We start from the raw sequence: 18,424 nt of genomic DNA, 5'->3' as shown, positions 1-18,424 counted from the left end.
ATTTAATCTACATCTCACCTTCTTTGCACCTCTTTCCAAAATACCATCAATATCTTCATCAGTGATCTCACTTTCCTTTGAAGCAAACACATGTGTTGCCCCATGTCTAATCATTTGAAGCATTTCATCTTTCCCAATTTTGTTCAGATTCTGATCCACAAGCCTCCCTGAAAAAAGATTGTGTTGTATAATGTTAACTGAACAGACTTTATTTTACTGGAAACTTGAAATTTTAAATGTAAGGTTTAATGCCTTATAATTCTGTCTCAAATGTCAATCATTTCTGTTTACTGCTTATTCACATCTGATAATTTTCATTTTTGCACTAAATTTAATGCCAAATTTTCAGTTGGTAAGCTACAAAACATTCCTAAAGCTGATGTATTATATAATGAACCCTACTGTATACTGTGTCAATGAAATATAATCTTTTGTGAAAGCTGCATATGATGAAGTTTTCAAAAACCTACAAGTTTCAACAGATGGAAGCATTATGTATTACACAAGTTTCTGATGAGCAGAAAGGTGTTATTACTAATACTCCTCAAATCAGCTTTTTCTCCTTAGAAAAGTAAAGTGAAAAATCCTTCCCACAGGCCAAACTTTACACAGAACTAAAATATGTAACATCAGTTTCTTTTTAAAGAAAACTTCCAGAAGAACTGGAACTCCTAAAAACTTATTTTATTCGTTTATTTCTTTGAGATGCAGTCTTGCTCTGTTGCTTAGGCTGGAGTGCAATGACAGGACCATAGTCACTGCAGCCTTCAACTCCCTGCTCAAGCCATCCTCCTATCTCAGCTTCCCAAGTAGCTAGGACTAAACGCATGCACTACCACACCTGGTGAGAAAATGTATCTGGATCATCAAAGAAACTCATCATTAATAAATTACTAAAGATTTTCAGTTGGCAGGAATTTGGACAACCTTGTAATTTGTGTTTTCAAAAATACAGACATAAAAACAAAAACAAAAACCCAGAAAGACTTGTTTTCACCCACCTCAAGGGTCATTCACATACATCTAAACAAAGCTTTGATTTTTATACGCCAACCAACTTGTAATTAAGTGGAAAAAGATCCAAGTTTTCAACAACTTCTTTAAATACTTGTATCATGGTTTGGGGCCCATAACAGAATATACAACCAAACATCTGTGACTTTGAAAGTGAGGCAATATCCAGAAAGTACGTTTCTTTGGATTAGATGCTGCCATTGCTACCAAAATGGTCTCATGCTTATACAAGCTACTTCCAAGTTGGGCAGAGAGGGAACCTTCAGATGTAAAGTGCTTGTGTACTCTCATTTTCAATTATGTCCCTCAAATAAAAAACAGTAACACAGAGGTATGTACTTAAGGCTTGCTGTTTGACTAACATGTCTACAAATGGCACAAGAAAGCTATTAGCCTGAAGGTTTGCTCCAAAAATTGCCACAGTAAATATGAAGTAAAAAACCTCAAGATTTCTAAATTTATGAATCAATTAAGGTTTTTTAATCTTTAAAAAAAAAGTGTTTTCAGACAGGCGTGGTGGCTCACACCTGTAATCCAGCACTTTGGGAGGCTGAGGTGGATCACCTGAGGTCAGGAGTTTGAGACCAGCCTGGCCAACAAAGTAAAACCCTGTCTCTACTAAAAATACAAAAAAATTAGCCAAGCACCACTGGTGGTGGGCATCTGTAAACCCAGCTACTCAGGAGGCTGAGGCAGGAGAATTGCTTGAACCCAGGAAGTGGAGGCTGCAGTGAGCCAAGATCGTGCCATTGCACTCCAGCCTGAGTAACAAGAGCAAAACTCCACCTCAAAAAAAAGTGTTTCATGGATGAAAATAACTGAGAACAAGAAGCATATGGCAGGTGTTTTTCAAAACACACAGATGTGTGAAGAAAAATAAAACATTAGCCATTTTATCACCTATGAGATAACCTCATGGGTTGGTAGCCTCGAGAAGCCCCCAAAGGCCTTCCTAATTAAATACTTAATAGTTAACAAAGTTCTTGATCCCCCTTGAGTCACTTCCCAGCTGTATGTACAATGAACAAGTAATTTAACCTCTCAAAAGCCTTTACCTCTGATGCTAACATCTCAAGTTGGCATGAAGACTAAAGGAGAAAATGAAATGTTCACACTGCCTGGCACAAAGTAAACACTTTATTAACGGAAACAATTTGTAAAAATAAGCAATAATTTATTGTCTTTAGGTATGCAATAGCATTAGGGATACCAAAGACATGAAAAATACTCTCTTACATGGAAATAAGAGACTGACAAAATCAAGACACCTACATAATCAGTAAACAATGTAACAATATGCCTTTCAGCTTTTTAGACAGATAGTAAATATACGCTCACAATGCAATTACAAAGGAAACTAATGAACATTTGAAGTTATTAAGTTTCCCACCCCTTTTCTTGAATTTTATATTTCCCATCATCAACTTTACAGTAAGTTTCATGAAAACATAAACTATGTCATCCTTAAAAGTTAATCTGGAATGAGAACTTAAGTTTCCTTCAATCAATTCAAAATAAAATCCCACTCTCACCCCCTACTCCTACTTATACCTTGTTTACTTCATCTGCCCTCCCAACTAAATTGTAAACTCTTTTAAAGTAAGAATACTTGAATGTTCCATTTACCACTGAATTCTCAACACCAAGAACAGTGCCTAGCATCTGGTGGGTACTCAATAAGTTGCAGATAAGAAAAAAGAATAAAATCAGGCTCTTTGATTTTTATTTCTTCAGTATTCCCCACAGTAATCAAGAGTAATTAGTACATATAAATCATTAACCACCACACTGAATATCAGATATCTTATATACATTATCCCCTTTAATCCTTTAAAATCCTTAAGTGTATTTTTATCCCCACTTAACAGATGAGGAAATGGGTTCATGTAACGAGAGAGAACTGCTAACTGGCAGAGTCATTATTCAAAACTCAATTGTCCTGAGCTCAAATAAATCTTAAGGACAAAACTAAAGTTTACTGTATTTGCAATACAAGTAATCTCTACTGGCTGCAAGCTTGACTCAATGGATGCTTAGTAACAAGAATCTTCTAAGACGATGTTCAAACAAAAACAGGTTGTGTCAATCCAGCTTGGTAAAGTTTTAAAGTTCCATGGCTTACCTTGTTGAATGACTATTGAATCCAGTCTGAGTTTCATCTCAGCACGTTCTACTATTCTTTCTTCTACAGTGTTATCAGTTATAAAGCGGAACACCCTGACTGTCTTGGTCTGTCCAATTCTATGTGCTCGGTCCTAAATAAATTACCATGTTATTTTGAATTGAGTTTAAAAGTCACATAAATAACACTGAAATGGGTACATTGAGAAACAAAATTAAAATATTCTGAAGTATAAAACTTTTAAAAATTTGTAGTAACAATGAATCTGTAAGAATCAGATGAATTCTGCTAGGTTACAGAGATAAAACACACACAATGTCTCCAAACAATATACAAAATTATAATTTTTAAGTCTGATGAGAAAAGATTTTAAGTCTTTTTCCCTAGGTTTAAATTCAAAATGTTTTTCTATCTATATCAAACCCAAATTGTTACTGTATCAGGCAAAAAAGTGACATGAAACAATGAACTTATCAAACAACATAAAAATTCTAATCTTTAAATATTACCCAATTAACTAAATACAAGTAGTCAAACTAGTTTGAATAGGAATTTCTGTTTCACTTTTGCTAACTACATTCCTAAAAAACTCCTTTATTTCTAATAATCGGACAATTTTCCCCAGTCAACCTTAGTAAGAGCACAAGATGAAAGTGACTAACGGGCTGGGCGCAGTAGCTCACTCCTGTAATCCCAGCACTTTCGAAGGCCGAGGTGGGGGGATCACCTGAAGGTGAGGAGTTCAAGACCAGCCTGACCAACATGGTGAAACCCTATCTCTAATAAAAATACAAAATTAGCCAGGCGTGGTGGTGCACACCTGTAATTCCAGCTACTTGGAAGACTGAGGCAGGAGAACAGTGTGAACCCGGAAGGCGGACCTTGTGCTCCAGCCTGGGCAACAGAGTGAGACTCTGTCTCAAAAAAAAAAAAAAAGAAAGAAAGTGACTAATTACAGTTGGGTTTATGGTCACCAGTATCACGGGTCAGGCCAATCTGCAGTATCAATTCTCTCAATCTAAAAATAATATTCCTGATCTGACTGGTACTTTCACACAGGTGTATCTTTTAAATATCTAAAGTGGCAGACAGGCTAGTTGCTCATCAAACTCAATTCTCTTTCGTCCTGTGATACAACAACAATATAATTTACCAATCCCCTTGCAGTCAGTTATGCTACATGATTTGAGTTCTGTCCAATTGTCTGATCAAGAGGGTGGAGAGACAAGGAGGCTCTTTCAAGGTCTGACCCATAAATTTCCTGGAAAATCCCCAACTCTATCCTTTCCCCCTTCTGCCAATAGGATGCAGAGGATATAGCAGAGGACTCCAGGGTCCTAAGATATGGCAGATCTCTGAGATGGAAATACCCTTATTTAGATGGAACATCAACTCAATATACTCTCACTGAACCACTGGATTGGAGAAAAATAAAATTCTATTGGGTTAAGTCACCGATATCTGAAGAATTACCTCACCCTAACTAATTCATCTACTAAGCACAGAATACATTTATTTGTTATCTCTTACCATAGCCTGAAGATCTACTTGGGGATTCCAATCAGAATCATACAAAATTACTACATCAGCAGTCGCAAGATTGATGCCAAGACCACCAGCACGTGTGCTTAACATGAAAACAAACTTTGTGCTGTTTGGTTCGTTGTATGCATTGATGGAGTCCTACAGATAAAATAAAATGATTGTCAAAAAATTTATGATTCTTTTTTATCTCCCTCCCCAAATTTTACTCACTTGTCTCTCATCATGGGGCGTCTGACCATCCAACCTGCAGTACTCATAATTTCTCCACATGCAATAATCTTCCAAAATGTCCAATACCCTTGTCATTTGACTGAAGATTAATACTCGTGAACCTGTTAGTGAATATATTAATATATTCAAAAGTAGAAAAATTTAAGGGTAACCAAAAGTAAGACTAACCAATTATCTTTAATTCCAAAGTTACCTACTTGGTTACAAGGGGGCAAAAAAATCTACACATTATCATCCCAGTCAGTCATTTCCCACTTTTTTCTCACCATGGCACAAATAAAAAAGGATAACATTTGTACAGAAAAGCATATTTGCCTCTGGTCTGGAAGGCTTTCCCATCTCAAAGGGTAAGATAATCATTATCTTGTTACCTCACGTATGTTTAAAAATAACCTTCCACTACTCCACAACTCCTCTTCAATGCGTATGACTCCCCAAACCCCCAACACACACCTAATACTCCAGGTTTCAACCTGGTTCTGAAGACCCATTCCAGATCAAAGGACCATAATATGTACCTCATATATCTACAATGACTATCCTTCACTTATCTGACGTGATTCAAACTATCTGACTGTCTTCCACTTCTTTAGGCAACTACATAATACTTTCAGTAGAATGCATCAAGACAAAGGATCATTTTGAAAAGTAATGATTATGAAATGATCCCGTCTTATAAGTGGAGGCTGACAATCTGCTGTTGTCACACGTTCCTGCACCTCAAATGTGTAAGAATATTTTTTTTTTTTTTTGAGACGGAGTCTCGCTCTGACACCCAGGCTGGAGTGCAGTGGCGCCATCTCAGTTCTGCCTCCCAGGTTCAAGTGATTCATCTGCCTCAGCCTCCCAAGTAACTGGGACTACAGGTGCATGCCACCACGCCCAGCTAAATTTTTTGTATTTTTGGTAGAGATGGAGTTTCACCATGTTGGCCAGGCTGGTCTTGAACTCCTGACCTAAAATGATCTGCCCACCTCAGCCTTCCAAAAAGTACTGCAACATGAGAACATTTAATAGTCTCCATTTTCCTTGCAGAGTTTAATATACTTTACATTAATATCTGAATATTCCCACCAAGTTCCTGCCACTCCTCTCCACCAATTCAATTCCTTTAATTACTTTGCTTTCAAGGAAAGCATTTTTTAAAAATCTATCTCTACAAAAAGGTATAAAAAGGAAAAAGTAAACCCATTCACTGACAACTCTTACAATATGCTTTTGATAGTATCATAGAGGAGATTCATCTACTGGTACAACTGTCATTCTTATTAAAATACAGAGAGAAACACAAACAAACTTGAATCTGTACACTTAATACTGTATCAGTGATATTTCTTATCTTTAAGAGACAGATAATAACTTATGAAATGCTATAGTGTCTGGCGTTTGCTTCAAATAATCTGGGAGGAGGAAACGTATAGTAGACTAAAAACATTTTTTATTAGTTAAAATTGGAAGCTGGCTTCTAAGTTCTTTCTACATTCGTGTAATTTAAATATACCCAAACACACACCACAGCATACCCCTTTTCTTTTTTTTTTTTTTTGAGACGGAGTGTCGCTCTGTCGCCCAGGCTGGACTGCAGTGGCCCGATCTCAGCTCACTGTAAGTTCCGCCTCCCGGGTTTACGCCATTCTCCTGCCTCAGCCTCCCGAGTAGCTGGGACTACAGGCGCCCGCCACCTCGCCCGGCTAGTTTTTTTTTTTTTTTTGTATTTTTTTTAGTAGAGACGGGGTTTCACCATGTTAGCCAGGATGGTCTCGATCTCCTGACCTCGTGATCCACTCGTCTCGGCCTCCCAAAGTGCTGGGATTACAGGCTTGAGCCACCGCGCCCGGCCGACATACCCCTTTTCATATAAAAAGTCAACATACTATAGATAAAAATGTTTCAGGTCCATGTACATGGTACCTAATTAAAACCCCACATAAATAATTAAAAAACAATATCATGAACACACCACCACTGTCTAACAATGGATCTGGGAACCATGTGTGGGAGGGAGGTGCAATCTTCACATTTTATGACAGAAAGCTGTAATTTCTAGGAAAGTATATATAAAGTGTAAACTCTTTCCAAAATCAAGGGAGTATGGTTGCTCTAACTATTGCTTACCTTCTAAGAGACTTAAGGCCTAAAATCAGGAGTGGGGGTTAGAGCTCAGATAATGAATAGGTTTTTTTAATGTTCTACACTTCAACTTTAGAAAGCATCAGAGCAGTCATTTCAAAGTATAGTGCTCCTTTGTTTTAACATGAGCATTTTAAAACAGTTTTGATAATTTGATACGGGTAATAGATACCTTGTTCTTTTAACTTAGGGAGCAGCTTGTCTAAAACCACCATTTTGCCACTGTTGGTTACTAGATGCATATCTGTTGTATAAGGTGGACCAGGTTCCGCTCCATCAAAGAGATATGGATGATTACAGCACTTTCTCAACTGCATCAGGATGTTCAATAACCTCATTTTGTCCATCTTGCCTGCTGAGTTGAGTATATCTATATCCTTCATTAATATCCGAGTATACCTATTCAAAGAAGAAAAATATTTTTAGAGCTTAAATGTTCCTTGATCAACCCCTGCCACTTTACATACTTAATCCCCTTCCCCACCTGAACCCCCAAATATCTGTAAGAAACTACTCATCAACTTCTAGGGATGGTTAGGAATTTAACATCTGTAACCTCTTTCTTTTTGCTTCCATTTTTCTTTATTGTACATAGTGTTATAATGTTCACACTTATGCCTTGGGCCTTGAGGATATTATTTTAAAAGTACAAAAACAGTTCCCTTGGGTAGAATTAAAACAAAGCAGTAAGATATTATATCTTTAAGTAATAAAGCAAAACTTTAAAAAATGTAAGTTTTAAACATAATTTTAGTTTGTAGTTTTTTGCAACAGAAAGTGCCACTATTCGATTTTTATATACCCCATAGCTAGTGCAGTATTTAGGTAAGAACCCTAACATCTGAGAAGACAAGAAGACTAATGAAATGGTAAGGCATGATGATGAGAATAATATGAATACAACGTGATTTACATATATATATAAATACATAGGGGGAGGGAGCTATGTCTGTGAGGTAGGTCTGTGAAGCTACTACAGCCATAAGCTAAGGCCAGATTATAAAAAGCCTTGAATGTATACTAAGAATTTAGACATTGTTATGAAAGAATGAGTAATTTGTCTAAGCACTAAAGTTTTAGAGCCTTGGATCCTTTGAACAAAATAAGTAGCCTAAGCAATCTATGCTTAAACAACAAGGCAGATCTTTCCATCTCAATTCTGATATAAAGTTCACTCAAATGTTTAACTAAAAAATATTTGTCTTCTCTTAGCACTGACTCATTTTAGTTCTGTTTTAGAGCCATCCAAGCTAAGCCTAGTATCTGCTACTCTTTCAAAAGTTTTCAGGACATTTAGGACTGACCACCTTCTACAGATAACCTCTTACCCAGATAACATGCCCAGTTCTCTATATGATATTAAGTCCTTTAACCAAACAACTCTGGTCTCTTGCAAATACTTATCAAAATTTAAGTATGCACTTAAATATACATGAAATATAATGAGACCACTAAAGAAAAGGGTAAATTTATTTCCCCTCCTTTGAACACAAAACTTATATAACAGTATCTTCTTCTGCAGCCACTTTACACTGCTGACCTAGTATTTATGAACTACTAAGTGAACTGTGTATCTCCCACACTGTGCTATCACAGTTTCTTTCGTAAAAAACCCAAATAGATGGCTTCATATGAAACCCATTGATTTAAATCCCAATTTTAATTTTGGATTTATAAGCCTTCCATCCTGATTCTGTCATCTAGTAAGTTCAAAATTTTCTATAACGAACTTAATGAGCAAGACCTCTACTACATGACGAGAAACCTCTTTTCAGGTTGAGTTCAATCCAGCAAACTGCAATTCCATGAAAACACAAATGAGGAAAACAAAATACAAATGAAATTTAGGGAAGAATCAATAGTGCTATCAACTACATCTGAGAACACATACCATTCCCTTTGCATTTTGCTGAGGCCCACATAGATTTTTACTTCCTTCTTTGGAGGCAAACTCTTTTCAACATCAGCCTTAATTCGACGAAGCAGGAATGGACGCAAAACCTTAAAAAGGACAAAAATAAATAGGTAATACCAATATTACACATAAGGTCATATTTCAGCATCTTAGAATTGTATATAAAATATATGAAAAAGAAATTTCTCTTCATGAGTATCAAGTGATTTCTTAGGACTTCTTCCTGCAAATACAGTCATATCTCAGTATCTCTGGGAGACTAGTTCCCCTCCCCTTCCCTTTGAATATCAAAAGCCACAAATGCTCGAGTCCATTATATAAAATATAGTATCTGCATATAACCTACAAACATCCTTCCATATACTTTAAATCATCTCTAGATTACTTGTAATAACAGTTAATAGAATGTAAATGCTATGTAAATACTTGTTACACTATACTGTTTAGGGAATAATGACAAGGAAAAGGTCAGTATCTTTAACACAGATGGAACCATCCATTTTATTTTTATCTTTTTTGGGGGCAAATATTTCCAATCCATAGTTGATTGAATCTATGGATGTGGAACCTACGGATATGAAGGGCTAACTGTATATAATTTATTACTACAGGGTTCCTGAAGGGTAATAATACAAGATCATTACTTATTCAATACAGGCATACCTCAGAGATATTGTAGGCTCAGTTCCAGACTACCTCAATAAAGCAAGTCACATTTCCCAGTGCACCTGAGAGTTACATTTACACTATTAAGTGTGCAATAGCATTATGTCTTAAAAAAAGTACATACCTTAGTTTAAAAATACATTATTACTTTAAAAATGTGATACATTATTTAAAGCAATACATTATTGCTTTAAAAACAGAGTAAACACATGCCTTGGGAAAATGGTGTTGATAGACTTCCTTGACACACGATTGCCACAAACCATCTATTTGTTTTGAAAAGTAAATTTTTCTTAAAAATACAGTATCTGTGAGGCACTGCAAAGCGTAATGAGATGTGCCTGTATACATAATGAGTATGTACCTGTTATACTACCATAAAATACTAAAAACAGTAGTAAATTTTTAAAATGATGTTTTCAACAATTCGCTGCCTTTCAGGTCTAAAACTAGTTACTTGCATGCAGACTGTCTAACATTGCTTAAGAATGGGCAAGGGTCTCATTAAGATCTCTTTTATGGTTGGTCTTTAAACTTACTGTCCTAACTTACGGAAGGAATATACAAGTATACACTTCAATAAATCATGAGTGTACAGTTCTAGAAATTTTATTCAAGTACTGTAAAAGTACCCATGTTATTACCTAAATAGAACACTCTAGAAATCATTTTTGTGTCCCTTCCAGTCACTATTCCCTCTTCTCCTTCCCAAGGGTAAGCAATATTCTTACTTTTAGACACCATAAATTAATTTCGCCTATCATTTTTAACTTTATATACATGGACTCACTCAATAAGCACCCATTTATATCTGGTTTCTTTTATTAAACAATGAGACACTTCCACGTTATATGTAGTAGTAGTTCACTCATTTTCATAAAACAGTAAGTTTTAAAATTAACTATACAACTAAAGATACACTTTTTTGTACCTCTCTTCTATCTACACTGGTTTTTAAAAACAGTGACTATATCACAAAACAAATTAGATATCACTGGGGAAAGTATCATCAACATCTCTCTAATATCACCATGTAGAAAAGCTAGTTTAGCCCTAGTTGACAGGCGCCAACAACTGCCAGATGTGTAAGTGAAGACCTTTAGCTCCAAATGGTTCTCTTCTGGCATTGTCCAGCTAAATAAATCTAACTGGATAAACCCAGCTGTAACCCACAAAGAAATCACCCGGTCAACCCATAAATTCTAGGGTTGTTAATAAACTATTAAGTGTTTTGGGGGTGGGGGAAATAAGGGAGTCTTATTTACCCCTAAAGGGGGGGTTAAGGTGTTTTTGGGGGGTGGAGGGAATAAGGGGTTCTTTTGCAGCATTAGATAACTAACGCATCAAATAAGAGTTATCTCATTCCTAAGCATATCCATACTGACTTCTAAACCTTCCTTTCATTATGAGACCACAGGTACTACTGTAGAAACTTCAAAGTAAAGAGCAGGAGAAAATAGAGAGGTAGCTACAAGACCTCTTCTCCCTGACTTCATAAGCATTTTCAAAATACCCTGTGAACAAAACAGTTTCCAAATCTGGTTGATTCTGCTCTGTGGGTTATTTGTTTGCTTTACCTAGATGTACCTACGTATTTACTACAGGAAAGCCAAGAGCAGAAGAATAAGGGAAAAAAAAATGCATGAAAAAAATCATGTTCTTCTGCCTCCTTTTCTACCCCCAAGATTACATATATACTCCACAATCCTTGGTCTAAGTAAACACGAAGAGAGTGCTCAGACGTATGAATGCCATCTGAATTGAAATAAAGGTAGCTAGGAAATTACTACCTTCAAATATTTAACAAAACGCTCAGTATTTAAGAATTTTAAAGTACTTTATAATGAAATATTTGAACAATTATGAACTTAATTTTTTTTCCCTGCTCAAATATCCACTCTAACTAGGCATTGTGCCAGGTATACAAAGACAAATAAATATGCGCTTCCTGCCTTTGTGCTTACAATCCAGTATAGAAAACACTTGTGAATCATCTCAATATCCTCTGCAAAGTCCTATAACGTTAGGGTGCTCAGATTGTTAAAGATGGAATACACAGATGACTAGGCCAGCCTCAGCCTGGCTGGTTCAGTGGAGGTGATGTCACTGAGTCTTGGACTAGGTATTAGTAAAGAGACCAGGAAAAAGGATTCTAGATGTAGCAAAAATGATAAGCAAAAATAGATTAAAATTACCACAATGTTTACAGAAAACTGACAGTGGGGTCAGCAATCTATCAAATTAAAGCTCAATATATTAAGTAAAACAGATGCCAAAGAACGTTAAAAAGGTTAGGTCATGGAGGGGCACAATTTTGTTCCCCAGGGGACATTTGCAATGTCGAGAAATTTTTGGTTGTCACAACTGGAGGAATGTTACTACTGCCATCTAGTGAGTAGAAGTGTCAGGGATGCTATTAAAACATACAACACCACACAGGACAATCACGTTCTCCCCTCTCTCCTTACCCCTCTCAAAGATATACCCAGACCAAAATGTCAAAGGAGGCTGAAAATTCCTGAGTTAGGTCATTAAGGGCTTTATATAACATTCTTACAAGCTCCTGCTTTAACCTGCTGACCAGGGTATTTTAATTTGGGGTCTGTTAGAGAAGTTTCTCTACCTACCAACTTTTACCTGTGAACCGTCCCAGGAAGCTGTATGTAAAAACAAAGCTACACGGCAAAGCAAAAACATACCAACTCTGCTCATTATGCAAGGCAGTTGCTTACACACAATGTCACTAGATTTAAGAAAAAACAGATGGATCTTTCGCCCTTTCAAAAGTGAACCTGTTAGATTCTTCTACGGAATGTTAATTGAACTAAGCTTTAAAAACTTGTCTATAAGGCCAGGCGTGGTGGCTCATGCCTGTAATCCCAACACTTTGGGAGGCAGGTTGATAACTTGAGTTCAGAAGTTCGAGACTAGCCTGGGCAACATGGTGAAACACTGTCTCTGCAAAAAATACAAAAATTAGCTGGGCATGGTGGCGAGTGTCTGTAATCCCAGCTACTCTAGACGCTGAGTGGGGAGAGACTGCTTGAGCCTGGGAAGCAGAGATTTCAGTGAGCCAAGATCAAACAACAACAAAAACTTGTCTATATTAATTATTATGCAATTCTTCTTTCCCCCACTGTACTTTGTATAACTGTAAGAGATTACTTTTTCCCTTAAGTCAGGATTCCACTCTAGGTTCTAACACTGAACAACCACACATCATCCCCTACATTGATTGTAAGATGTAACAGTTAAGTGTCAGAATTCAAGCAGATCTGATTCTTAAGCCATTGAGCTTTTTATTAGCAGGAAAATAATCTACTAATTTAAACCTTTATCCTTTTTCCCATCAGAAATATGCTTTAACACTACTCCAAAATACTTACCATATGAAGCCTCTCAACTAGTTTTTGATCCCCAAGGCAGTTGTTTGTATCAAACCAGGAATCAAAGTCCTAGATTAACAAAAAAAAATACTCAGATCAGAGATAATATTAATAAACACCCTATAATACCAGATACAGAAATGATTTCTAGAATTAGTAGTTTTAATTGTAACCCACAAAAAAAAAACACTTAGTCCAACCCCATTTCTCCTGTGTCACTGTTATCAACAAATTTTAAAACAAGTAGATCAGAAATCACACTACCTTCTAAATATTCTTCTCAAAAACATCAAAATAACAAGTTTCACAGTAAAAAGATAACTTGGAAAGCAAGTTCTATAGAATTAGAAAATTAATATTCTTGAAAAATATCTTTCAATTTTCATAAAAGCTTGAAAATTAAAACATTTTATAGTTTGTTCTCTAAGACCATTCAGACTTCTCAAATACCAGTTTACAGAACAATGTCAATTTTAATCAAACTTACTAAATGAAATTGAAATTACCAGCATTTCATTAATATTTGGTTAGGATACAAGGACAGTTTCTCTAACCTCATCTCTTGAAAATACGTAGTATATATGTGCTTTGTTTTTGAGTAAACATAATCTTAGAATTCACTGCTTTAACTAAAGTAAATGAAAGTGTCAATGTAGTGAGAAAAAAGGAATTATCTCAAGAACATCGAAATATGTAAAATCGAAACTAAAACTGCTTTTCGAGTTTGATTAAATATCTTTTTACAACACAAAATCACTATTCTTTCAAAATAATCTTCAACAGAAAAAAACAAAATTAATACCTTTTTATAACTTAACTGTAGAAAAATATACTAACGTGGTGCTCTTCAAATCCCTCCAACACACACAAGATGCCAGCTATGCAAACAAAGTTTCAAAAATAAACGCTGGTCCAGCAAAAAAAAAAAAAACAAAACTGCAATTTCTAATAGCAAAAACTCTTGACATAGCTATTATATTACTATTAACAGTTCAAATAGCTAATTAACGATTGCTATCATTTCTATGACTACAAATAATCCATAAAGATTAGGTTATATTTGTTTGTTAGACTATAGTAAAAGAAAAGCCAGACGGATTTCACTAAATTTGACAGTCACCCTTGGCACTTAAAACATAAGCAATGTGAGGTATACAAATCACTTCAGGAATACCTTGAGCAGCACCTTAAAACCATAACCAGTCAACCTAGAGCCACTGAAACAAAATCAGGCTAACATGACTTACCAAATAGAAGTGCCAATTTATGCCATTTCAGATAGAGAAAACAATGATTTAAAGTAGACTGAGGCCTGGCGTGGTGGCTCACGCCTATAACCCCAGCATTTCGGGAGGCCGAGACAGGCAGATCACTTGAGGCCAGGAGCTTGAGACTAACCTGGACAACATGGCAAAACCTCATCCCTACAAAAAATACAAAAACTAGCCAGGCGTGGTGACACACACCTGTAATCTCAGCTATTGGGAAGGCTGAGGGACAAGAATCACCCAAATTCCAGAGGTGGAGGTTGCAGTGAGCCAAGATTGCACCACTGCACTTCAGTCTGTATGACAGAGTGAGACTATGTCTCAAAAAAATATAAAATAATAATAATAATGAAGTAAGATTGAAACTAAAGGCACAAAAGTAAATTCCCATTATACAGAGACAACCTAGGAGATAACACCAGGCTAACTATACAAATAAAAGCATAAAAAATTAATAATAATCTCAAGCCACGCTAAAAGACAGGCCACTTTTATTACAAAAATATATAGCATTAAGCAAAATATTATTATTACCAGAAAGCATCAGGAAATACTTACATCCGCTGAATTAAACACATCTGGCAACAGAAAGTTAAGAAGTGACCACAGCTCATGCAAGTTGTTCTGAAGAGGTGTTCCAGTCAATAATAGTCTATTTGTAGTCTTGAATTCCCTCACTATTTCTGACAACTGAAAGAAAAGAACCAAATACACCATTAGAATATTCTGCATATTACATTATTTACAACAGCAAAGACCTGGAACCAACCCAAATGCCCATCAATGATAGACTGGATAAAGAAAATACGGCACATATGTATCAGGGAACAGTATGCAATCATAAAAGAGAATGAGTTCATGTCCTCCGCAAGGACATGGATGAAGTTGGAAGTCATCGTTCTCAGCAAACTAACACAGGAACAGAAAACCAAACACTGCATGTTCTCACTCATAAGTGGGTGGTGAACAATGAGAACACATGCACACAGGGAAGGGAACATCACACACCAGGGCCTGCTGGGGAGTGGGGAGAAAGCAGAGGGAGAGCATTACGACAAATATCTAATGCACGCGGGTCTTAAAACCTAGATGATAGGTTGCTAGGTGCAGCAAACCGCCATGGCACATGCATACCTACGTAACAAACCTGTACGTTCTGCACGTGTATCTCATAACTCAAAGTTAGACGAAAAAAAATCTGTACTTCAATCAAATTCTTACATGAAGGCTTTTCACATCTAAGTATCAAATTACCTTAGATTTTTCATTTTTGATCCTGTGAGCTTCATCTATTACTAAGTATCTCCAATTAAATTTTTTGAACACAGACTTCTCTTTAATAAGCATTTCATAAGATGTTACACATACGTCCCATTCTCCTGGTAGTAAAACGTCTCTGACAAAAGCAGCCTGTGTAACAAGAGAAAAAAATTACATCACACAGGAATAAACCACGCATTAAATTTACTGATGACAAGTAATCTAATATGTAAAAGGAGGTGGGAATATTAAAAAGGAGTAGAGTAGCTATATTATGCAAATGTTTAGAATCAGCTTTCTTAACACTAAAGTAACATCATTAATCATTTAAATGTCAGAACCATTAAATTTTTAAAAACTGACAAAGTTAACCCGTGCAAAATTCAATAGACACTTAAAATGGCTTTCTGCAATTCCACTAGATATGGAAATCCTTAGGAGACAGGTTTAGACAAAAAAGAGGGAGGTTTTAACATAAAGAAAGGAACAGGGCGGAAAGATAGTTAGCAGTAGTAGGCATCTGCATTCCTTTCAGGTTTATAAATGTATTAACACATTCCTAATAGTATTATTTTAAAGGTAAGAAAACTGAAGCAAAGAGTGGTTATTAAGTAATTACCACTCTCTGGGCTCCCAAACAAACAAACAAAAATTGATAACTTAAAATACCCAATGTAACTAGAAAAGGAAAGAAAAAAATCTAGACTTCTCACTCACAGGTGAATGAACGGGAAATAAAAACAAGTACACAGCTATTCAGCAGAGTCTGAATAAATTTCCAAATCTGAGCTTTATATACTAATGTTATTATTTCCATCTCTTCTTCCCACAAGGATGTTGTTAACTGATCGAAATTTTAACTTATTTTGTTAGATATCATAATAAATCACCAAATAACTATATATGACTCAACTGTCTTTAAAAACCGTAATTCTGCGACTATTACCACTACACACGTTCATCTAAAAATGTGGCTCCTTAAATTTCCAACCAACTCACATTTCAAAACATCTTTTAAAAACGAGAAAATACTTCTAATGAGAGCAAAACCACTGATTTTATACAACCACTCCCAAAAGGGAAACACTATATATTCTTACAGCTTTCTACAGTTTCTAGTGTCTTCTTTCCAGTATGATTTTCTTTTTTTTTTTTTTTTTTTTTTTTGAGATGAAGCCTTGCTCTATCGCCCAGACTGCAGTGCAGTGGCGCCATCTCGGCTCACTGCAACCTCTACTTCCCAGGTTCAAGAGATTCTCCTGCCTCAGCCTCCCAAGTAGCTGGGACTACAGGCCACATGTGCCACCACACCGTTAATTTTTTATGTTTTTAGTAGAAACAGGGTTTCACTGTGTTAGCCAGGATGGTATTGATCTCCTGACCTCATGATCCGCCTGCCTCGACCTCCCGAAGTGCTGTTTTTTATCCATCAAGACGATGCTACATTTGTAAATACTAATATTTGCGAAGATCCCGTCTCTTTTATCCTTCCTCCCATTATACCCATACTCAAGCCTGAATTCAAATTATTTTAGCATCAAAAATGTAATGAAATACTAGAAACTTACTCTTTGTTCTTTATCTCCTATCAAACAAACAGATCTAAGTGTTGGTACCCATCTCTTGAATTCACTCATCCAGTTGTGTAATGTAGACTTAGGAACCAAAACCATATGAGGACCAGGAATGTTTCTATAATGTTTCATGTACCCAAGAAGAGAAATTGTTTGAAGAGTCTTTCCTAGGCCCTAAAAGATTTCAAAATAACCATGAAGCAATGAAAAACAAAAACATTATTTCAAAATTATACCTCCCAACAAACAGAGATAAATATTTAAGAGAAATGCCACATATTTATAATAGTTAATAAATGGCAAAAACTTAACATATGTCAAAGTTTGTAAGTGTTATGTCATATAATCTTCACAAGTCTCTAAAGGAGGTATTATTATCACCCGCATAAGGCCCAGTTGAAGTGACATTCCCAAAGCCATCTAGCACAGCTAGCATTGAAACACGTTTCTTTTGACTTCATACTTTCTCCAACCAATTAAACGTTTTAGCACTATAGCAATAAGGAAACTTTTTAAAACATTCATTACATAACTAGCAGTTAACAAAAGATAAAATGTTTTATAAGAATTGTACAAGCTACCACCTGGAAAAAATTCTTATCATTTATAAACAACTAATGACCTCACTTGTGTTTTACAGAACTGGAAGGAAATAAATCAGTGTACTATAAAAGTCATCCAAAAACATGTTTCTCAAATGTATTGTTTTTAAATTTATTATATTTTCACAGATGGAAATTTCTCACAATTAAAATACAGATCACATGCAATTAAGGCAAGCTGCTTACACTAGTTTCAGAGAGGATCCATTTGCTAACAGTTGTAGACTGTAAGAAACTTTTGTCAATTTAATGTATAAGATATTTTAAATACAAAACATACCCTTCAAAAAATCTACCAACACATACCATTTCATCTGCAAGGATACCATTGATGCCATTCTCATACAAAGAAATGAGCCAGTTTAATCCTCGGACCTGATAATCTCTCAGTTTACCCCATTTTACATCTAAGAACAAAAGAAAAGCACAATATGCATTTTAAGACAAGAAATACAAGGCAATCTCTTCATCTGGGCCTACACATATATACTGACTTCATTTTCATTACTAAGGGATTCTTGAAGAATAGGAACTCTGCAAGTTCCAAACTACTAGAGGTAGCTGCCATGGTCTGAAGTAGATACGCTGGACATGGAAGATAACCAAGTACGGGAAACATGACTGCAGGAATAAGAGTACCCACTCCAACAACTCAGTTCTTATGTTACCCATATACTGGTCCAAGAGACTCTTTGGCCTCTTGTCTTTTTA

The 18,424-nt window shown here is 35.9% G+C and overlaps 1 protein-coding gene across 1 annotated transcript in view; it reads right to left on the bottom strand.

Moving 5' to 3' along the window:
- SMARCA5 (SWI/SNF related, matrix associated, actin dependent regulator of chromatin, subfamily a, member 5) overlaps window positions 1–18,424 on the bottom strand; it is a 40,541-nt gene that overhangs the window by 10,145 nt on the left and 11,972 nt on the right. The window contains 11 exon segments of the mRNA NM_001266324.1: window positions 19–167; window positions 3,137–3,269; window positions 4,667–4,819; window positions 4,892–5,013; window positions 7,215–7,441; window positions 8,934–9,043; window positions 13,010–13,078; window positions 14,836–14,967; window positions 15,532–15,687; window positions 17,106–17,285; window positions 18,020–18,120. Coding sequence (NP_001253253.1) covers window positions 19–167; window positions 3,137–3,269; window positions 4,667–4,819; window positions 4,892–5,013; window positions 7,215–7,441; window positions 8,934–9,043; window positions 13,010–13,078; window positions 14,836–14,967; window positions 15,532–15,687; window positions 17,106–17,285; window positions 18,020–18,120 — 1,532 coding nt within the window.

Source organism: Macaca mulatta, chromosome 5 (genome assembly GCF_049350105.2).
Source record: "Macaca mulatta isolate MMU2019108-1 chromosome 5, T2T-MMU8v2.0, whole genome shotgun sequence".
Classification (NCBI taxonomy): domain Eukaryota; kingdom Metazoa; phylum Chordata; class Mammalia; order Primates; family Cercopithecidae; genus Macaca; species Macaca mulatta.
This window is presented reverse-complemented; position numbering and strand designations above follow the sequence as displayed.